General features: G+C 31.7%; 1 protein-coding gene across 1 annotated transcript in view; it reads left to right on the forward strand.

Moving 5' to 3' along the window:
• Positions 1-8,706, forward strand: part of LOC142341195 (uncharacterized) — a 41,379-nt gene extending 32,673 nt beyond the window's left edge. Inside the window, exons 9-10 of the mRNA XM_075392109.1 lie at positions 602-688; positions 7,976-8,706. Coding sequence (XP_075248224.1) covers positions 602-688; positions 7,976-8,496 — 608 coding nt within the window. The 3' untranslated portion in view covers positions 8,497-8,706. The remainder of the gene's footprint in view (positions 1-601; positions 689-7,975) is intronic.
• Positions 8,707-8,906: the final 200 nt, after the last annotated feature.

The raw sequence follows: 8,906 nt of genomic DNA on the forward strand, positions 1-8,906 counted from the left end.
GTTTTTTTCTCTACTCAAATTTGTAAATTCACGGTTATAACCAAAAGTTAAATTTTTTGATACGAATTTGCTTAAAAACTAATAAACTCTCGGATTGATTTTTCACACCAATATTATCATACACCAATGTTGAAAAAATATTTAAAAATATGTAATATATTGTAATATAACCATAAAACGGACCATATTTGGACCATAAAAGTCCCTATAAAATTCCGTTTTAAGATCTTGCTATGGTTACTCTGGTTCCATATTTGATCCGTTTTATAGATAATAAGTTTTCCAAGGAGAGATTTGTTTTTGCTCCCATGGCAATGAATTAATAGAACAGTGGGCGCTGCCAACCGTTTCTTGAACATAAACACAGGTCCATAAACATTTTACTATGCCGTTTTATGGCAAGTAGGGCGTTTTATGGCAAGTTAAAGTATAGTATTTTGAAAAAAAGTCACACGGCAAAATTCACAATTGAAAATTTAAATTGAAATGATAACTCACGTTTCATAACGAAATATCAGAAAATAAGCCCTGATCTGGCGGGGAAATCAGTTAGCCTGTCAGGCCGGATATGTTATGCAAAAAATGTTTTTTTTTGCTTCAGTAGACGCAAGTGGTCTGTTGACTTCAAACAATGGCACGAATGTGGGCAATACATCTGGCACTTCACAATCTACTGGAGTTGTTCATGGTAACTATGCACCAGTTGTTTTTATAAAAACGGACAGTAAAAGAACGCTGATTGATTCATTCAATATTCATACATTTTTTTGTAATTAACAACTAGGAAAACTGGAATTGCAATTAATCAAAATAGTGGGATTTTTATATTAGACAGAACAGAAATAAAGAGAGCAAAATGTGAAGAGAAAATAATTGTCAAAATGGGCAGGAACAGACACACTATTTGACAATAATGACCAAATGAGATAAAAATGTCGCTCCCAATTGCAAAAAGTTAATGACTTGTCAGAAGTCGCATCAGTCAATAGACCTTTGGTGGGAATTAGCAGAGCCGAGGCGCTAGATAATCAATCTTTTGATCAATGGAACCGCGAATCAATGGAAGCAGAAGTTCAAAATGGAAAAAGGAGGTTAAATTTCAGCTTAAATTTTACTTTTTAAAAAAGATAGTCAGGTGCATCCCATAAAATAAACAGTTTTGTGAACAGGTTTGTAAAACTCGTTATTAACTATATTCAAATAGCGAACTTGCTAGAAAATCTTTTGAGCAAGAAACCAGCGCAGAGCAAAACAAACAAAATGGGTGTTTGTTTTGCTTCGCGCTGGGTTTGTTGTTCTGAGAGATAAAAAACGCATTATTAAGTAACGAAAAAATGACTATTTCTAAAATGTTCATGCTCAAACGATGACGTTACATATAGCACCAAACGACAATTTTCATCAAATTAGAAAAAAACAGTGACGTTTGTCAAAAAACAAAAGAGAAGGAACTGTAAAAAATTGTGGATCGATTTCGATTTAAAGCGTCAAAGTAAATGCAAAAAATTCAATGAGCTACCTTGTCAGAAAAAAGGCCAAATTTATTTATGCTAAATTCATTTATTTTCAGGTGAGTAAAAAGTATTACCACTGAAACCAGTTGCCTTTGCAACAATCGTCATTTAAAAGAAACAAAATTTCCAAAATTTTGATGTGGTGCAAAATTTGACAATAAACAAGTGTCAAGAATCACCAATGGTCTTAAAAACTGTTTTCTAGAACATGTTTTTGAAACCACAGCTCTCGATAAAAAACAATATAAATTACGCTTCAATACTTCTTCAAGAGCAGTTCTCAGTTTGCTGCCATGTTTAATTTTAAACAATATATAGAGCAAAAATCGTTTATATAACTCCGACAGCAAAAATTTAATTTTCAAAAAAATTTAGAAATTAATATTTTTACATACAAAAAAGGAGGCTTGGTTATGTGCGTCCGCACATTATGTTCCGACCACGCTCAACCACGTTTTTGACTTCATTGTCCACCAAAAGACGAAGAGATAGAAAACTTTCAAAAATCCCTTATTTTTATTTGGTTAATCAATTTGAAAACTGCTTTAAACTCTAACCAATATAAAATTGAAGCAAAAACATTTTTGAGAACCGATGATAACTGTAATTAAGGAGAGTAAAAGACCAGAGAAACAAAAAAAAACAAATAAAAACATCAAGCATTACTTACAACCAAATCTCAATATCCATCCATTTTTTTAAAAATAAACTTCACATTAAAAGAAAACTAAATGAAATGCATTTTTTCAGAAAAGATATGGGAACGGTCTTTATTGAGAACAATTAAACAAGTAAACAGAAAACAGAAAAGTGCAAAGCCAGAAAATACGTTTACACTTTTTCAAAACTAATACATTCAAAGTGATTAAAGCAATTAGCTGAATTTTCTAATAAGCTTAATGGCTTCATTTATACCGCCATGCAAAACCATTGAGAACTGTCCTTATTGAGAATGTAATGCAACTACAAAAATAACAAATACAGGAGAAAATCAAGAAATCATTTCAGATTTCTGAGAAAACCGTGCCGAAGCCTATGGGACCAGAATCTTTACCCTAAAAATATCGAATATAATCAATTGCGCCTTATTCCCACGCCATTGATATAATATGCGACTTCTTTCTAAGTTGAAATTAACTTGACGAGGGGAAAAGACAGCAAAACGGAACCTAGAAAAAAGAAAATATCAAAACAAATTAAATAGAAAATTTAGGAAAACTCGTATTATCAACGCCAAAACACAATTGTTTAATAAATAAAACCACAATGAAGACTACATTATAATTCATTTGATAAAAATTTAACCGCTTTCTTAAGGAGACTACGCTTAGTGATTATTGTATATTATTGTATGTTATGTTTACTCATTGGCAACCTTTTTTTCCGTGTATTTGAGTCGTCATTTTTTGAGGTTTCATTGAAAATCTCTCTGCTCTGTAAGTAACATAAAAAACAAAAGTCAAAAGTAAAAAAACATATACAGCGCCCCTTAAAAATCCGAATAACTTTTGAACTATGAAATTCCACAACTAGACGACAATTGATCCTGCTACTTTGGCTCCCCTATTAAAACAGAAAATGTAGCAAATGTTTCCAGAAAAGTTGGTTTTACCGAAAAAATTTTTTATCGAATAAGTTTTTTAAGCAATGTTTTCACTAATTTTTTTAATCTTGTTGATGGATACTTATCGAGTTATATTACCAAAAAAGCATTATGTGTCAAATGAAAGCATTAAATAGTTTCTATAATAGCTCCCTAGAGATCAAACTAGTAATCTGATTATTTAGACTCAGCCATAAAACTACAATAAGCACATCAAAGGCTTGAAAATCTCAAGAATTTATTAAAAGTTTATCAAAACAATTTGTGGAGCCACAAAATCTACAATAAGCACATCACAGGCTTGAAAATCTCAAGAATTTATTAAAGGTTTATGAAAACAATTTGTGGAGCAGCAAAATCAAGTTCTAATCATGAAACACAATATTGTCTCCTTAGAGTTCAATGGAGTGTACTAGGACCTCTTTATAATTGCACCTTTAAATAAAACAGAACTTCTAATGAAACGGATGAAAAATGGCAAAAAAGTATTTCAAGAAAGACAGACCCAAAAATACAATCCGAATCCTTTTTCATTCTTTTTCAAAACTCAACAATGAGACAAAAGTTTGCCTTGCTATCCCTGCTCGGCTGTTAAGAAATGCAAATGTATTAAATTTTTTTTGTAATAGTAGCTTGATAAACGAAAATCTCCATTTAATAAATAATGCATGCTTTTTTAAAGATATCGGTCCATATTACCAAAAGAACGCAAATGTTATTTCTGAAAATTTTTTCTCGGAACTTTAGACTCAATTAGCCCATAACTGGGTTAAAGAAAGATTGTTTTAGCAGTTTTAATGGGTACACCACCTGTCAAACTGGACATAGTGTGCCAAATAGCCATTTTTGAAGCATTTTAAAAAATGTTAATAAATTTGAAAATGTGATTTTTACAAGCTTTAAGCTTTCTAATGATACTACTCACAATCCTGCATAATAATCAATCGGCATAATAATTCCGTGATTTCCGTAAGAGACAAAAAGTCAATTGAATTTTTCCAAATAAAAAAATGAGCAGAACATATATTTTATTTAATTTTTTATCATAGCCTAATTTTGGATTTAGCAAGATGTGTAAAAAGATAGTCGAATGTATGTTAATGTTTTCAAAAGACGAATTCAGAGACACAAATTCTGTTATTAAATGTTCTTCTAACCTTCTCCGAATCATTAAAAAAAAAAAATTCTGATATATACAGATCAGACAAAAATTTAGCAAATTTTCAATTGAATATATGAGGTAATGAGTCATGTATTAGCAGTAAAATTTAAGTTAAAAATAAAATACACTTAATTTATGCTGAAATGTTAAATAATTCGAGCAGATAATAGAGTTCTTTGGCTTGACAAGCCATATGCTAGTTTGTTATTTGGTAAACTTTGAAACGTTTCAACAGTTTATCAAATAACAAACTAGCTTAGAAATATTAAATATTCGAGCGGAGAAAAGTTTCCCTGAGACAATAATTGTTCCAACCCCTCTTGAGGGGGAGGAACTATATACTCAAATGGGTTTTTTTTGTTCAGTCAATTTTGACCGATCGATATATTCATCGTAGAGAGTTGAGACTGGTATCATTAGAAAGCTTTTCCAGCGTAGAATATGGAATTAAAAAGATTTTTTGGATTTTAGTGTCCTACAGGGAGTTATCGAGGTTTAAACTTTTGAGAAAATAGAGTGAATTCCGTTGATTTTATTCACATTTTTCGGAATTTTGACAGAAAAATTTCGCCAATTTTGCTAACATTTGTTAGAATTTTTTAAAGAGTCTTGTTGATTTTAGTTTTAAGGACAGAAAATATTGTCGGCTATTTCTATTTAATTTCTTTGTCAAAAAATCTGGCTAAATATTTAAAAATCCAGACTCTATCATCAAACACAGCACGAAATAATTTTCTTCAGTTCAAACTGATTAAAATTGCAGGAAGTGCACACCCAAACACCACTAACACAATCTTTATAGATTCCAAAGGGGGCAATTTCTACTTCAACGTCCGTTGAGAGTGCTCTGTAATTAAAACTTTGCCGTTTTTTGCTAACTTTTCTCGTTGATTATCAAAAACGCAGCATATATTTTTGATTTTTTTTACTAACAGAATACCTATATCTATGACATTCGAAAAGTTAGGTCTTCTGAATGGACAAACAGCATTAGCAGGGCTAGTTGTGGACCATTCTTGGTCTGTTACAATCCAAAAATAATTTGAATTGTAATCAGTCGGTCTTTTTTATAAAAAGAAATTGATCTTTTTTATGTTAATTAAATAACAGAAAATTTCAAATCAAAGCTTACTAGTGATAGGTCCAATTGTCTTCCTAATTAGCTTCAAATTTGTGTATCTAATTTGTTACTTGAAAGCTTATTGTCGTTTGGACTTTTAAAAATATTTGATTTTTAAATTAAAAAAATGGCTTATTGAACTTTGCCGCCATTTTTTTCATACTTTGCCAATTTTTAGCTTAGTGTCAGCAATGAAAGTATGCTTATTCTTTCTACTGAATTCAAGTTCAATCTTTATTGAGGTTTTACGCCTCAAGTTATGGTTTTCTGGCTTTGATACTACTAGAATTTGCATTTTTTTAAAATTTAGCTTTTTGCCCATTTTTCATGTCTTCTATTTTTGTCGCATTATCACGTTATTGACAGTTCATATATCACAATATTGGCTTTCAAAATAAAGCATCAATGATAATATTGAAATTCTTTAAGATTTAGATTTCGGTTCTAACGTCTTAGACACTACTTTCTCGAAGAATTTATTTGAACTTTTCAATTTGGTTTTTAACTGTCCTTTTTACTTTGTCTTTTCAGTTGTATGAAATATCCTGTACAATGACCCCGTCTCATTGGTTTTAATGGAATAATAGATGAGCCGATATTCTGATATTAGTAGATAGCTGATGGCTTTCATGACTTTGAAAACAATTGTTTTCCAAAATTAAAAAAAATTACAATAATTTCGTAATTTGGTTTCTTTTTCTGTCTGTTTGTTACTTAGTCTCGCTAATTACAGGCTAAATATGACATTATTGTTGTCAAAAGAAGGTGTCAAAAACGATTGGTATCACAAAATCTAATGTTTTAAAGAATTTGTTATGCCTTTACTTGCTTCGACACAGGTTTTTCACAAAAAAAAATAATTTAATTTTTGATTTTTGTCATATTTGACGTTCGTTTTATGGACGTAAGACATATTGTGGAAATTTGCAAGGCTCATGGGCTTTCTTTGAAAGAATAAAGGAACCTATTTAATTATTTCATGTTGTAATTAACGGCTTTCATGTCTTCGGAAATAATTTTTTTTTCGAAAAAAACATGTGTTATTTAATTTTGCCTTTTTTCCCTTTTTTGTCTACTTGTTAACTAGTTTCATTCAGGAGAAGTCACATAATAATTTATCAGTGTTTGAAGAAGGTGCAATCAAACATAGTTTGGGGGCCAAATTATGGCTTTACGGCTTTACGGAAAGTGTTTTCTGGCAAGTTTTAACTGATTTTTTGTTTGTTGTCTATTTGTTGTTCTTTTTGCAACAGCATAAACAATGTAACACCGATAGTTGTTAATCCACTTTTATAGAAGCATTGGTAATTTTAAACCTACGGGATATTTTAGTTGATTTCTATTGGTTTAACTTTGAATTTGTTTGTTTTTAATAATTATAAGCTAATTTTTCAAATTTACTGTTTTTGTTCTTTATTGTGTAACTGTTACCAAGCCTTGTTATGGAGTGGTCCTGTATCTTTTCTGGCAAATTACAAGTTAGTTTTGTTATTTTCAGTGTTATCTGACTATATTATGACTTTGTTATTAAGTTATGTTTTTTAAAACGGGCATAAAGTTTTTGATGTAATTAATGTTTGTTGTTGTTGTCGTTAAGTTTTGCTGTTCGTCTTGACTCGCTTTCTAAATATGCATATATCTCAATAATTTAATGAATCATTTTTTACTCCATTGAGTTATTTGCTTTGGAGGCTTTCTTTTTGTTCGTACAACAATTTTTTTTTGAAAAATACTTGAATTTTTGGGTTTTTCTATCTGTTCTTCATTTGCTGGATAATTATGTCAAAATTGTGGATGAGCAGGGTCGGAACCTTATGTGCGATTGCACATTACCGAGCCTCCTTGTTTGAATTGATAGATGGTTGGTTAGTTGCAATTTATTTTTAAATATTTTGAATGACAAAAATGTCTGTTGTAATAAATAATTTTCCACATTAAAAAATCCCCTAGTAGTTATTTTAATTAAGTGTTATATATAAGGACTTAAACTCCGTGACAAGTCTTATTTTTTTTTTGAAAATGGCTCAGATCTTGCATTTGTTACTCCTATTTTGATATTCTTTCAAGTTTTTTAGAGCTCCCAGTGCAACAATTATCCTTAATTATGGCAGTTTCCTGATAATTAATTGAAATTAAACAAAGTTCGTGTAAAATTTTTAAGTATATTTTTTGGGTCCTGTCGGCCTTTTCTGTGCACTTCTATGATTCGGTTCTTTGAATGATTTTTAGTCAGACGTTTTCAACTTTCGACCTCAAAAAGGGGATAAGTAGGTAAAGCCCGAAGCCATTAACTGTCTATTCAGTGATCTTAGAGATCTGCTAGTCTCGAAGTATATGCATTTCGTCAGAATTAATGAGAATGTTTAACCCCCCCCCCCCCCCCCCCCGCCTGTCAGTGAGGCTGATTTCCACCCAGTCAGTGAGGCTAATTTCTTATTTAAGCTAGCTGCTGTTAAAGCTAAACCCATTGCCAGTCGTTTGAGAGCAACTCGTCCGAAGTTAATCAGGAATGTTTTTTTTTCGTCAAATCTGATTGTCTTATTGTGTTCAATTGTTATTAAAACACTTAAATTCAGGCCAGTCAAATACTTCGAATGAAACTTCACTTCCACCATCAACCTTGGCCAATCCACCGCCGAACCCTCCACCCTCCGCTTCCGGTGGAACTGGCAAACGGGAGGCAGTACTGCCTTCACATTCGGAACATGGAAAATTTGCCTCGGGATCATACGAGTTGGCGAAAAGGAACCACAAAACAGGTGACAAATATTACGGTAGCCTCTATGGAGACAAACAGAATGATGAGAATCGAAACGCTCCTGAGGAATACACCCCATTCACAATCGAGAAATACGTCAGTCGAAAAGTGAATGCTATAAAATGTGCGTACAAGTGGGCTCAAAGTGATATGGCTTCGGGATTAAATGGGGCAGGGGGCGCTGACTACTCGTATGGTAACTTAAAGCCCGGGCGCTTTTCTGACTCGCTGAGAAAGGACAAAAAGGGGGCTGACAGCACTTTGCCGCAATTTGATTGGATAATTGCAGCCTTGTCTCCGATTGGCTCAATTTACAGCTTGATGAAGTTTCATGTTTGATTAGGCAAGTTATCGGCGTTTGAGTTAATTATTTACCTCAATTAGGTTGAATAAAAAGATTATATATTTATTTTTATAAAATTTGGATTATAAAACAAAATTACCAGCGGACACATGACATTGGAGCATAATTATGGAGCTTTAATTAAATAAATTTAAATCAGTTTTTATGTTAATAATTTTTGTTTTAATAAATTATTTGAGGAGAAAGTTTTATTGTTAGGTCAACTTTCCAAATTTTTATCTTAAAAGATTTTATAAGAATCTTATCAGATCTTACGCGATAAAAATTCCGGAATCGCTGGGGTAACCAGTCACATTCCAAGATCTGGCAAATGACGTTAATCGCGCAAGATGTGATTTTCGGACGCTTTCTTCAACGTGATTACGAAAAAATCAAATATATATAT

The sequence above is a fragment of the Convolutriloba macropyga genome, chromosome 6, assembly GCF_964194025.1.
Source record: "Convolutriloba macropyga chromosome 6, txConMacr16.3, whole genome shotgun sequence".
In the NCBI taxonomy this organism is placed as follows: Eukaryota; Metazoa; Xenacoelomorpha; order Acoela; family Convolutidae; genus Convolutriloba; species Convolutriloba macropyga.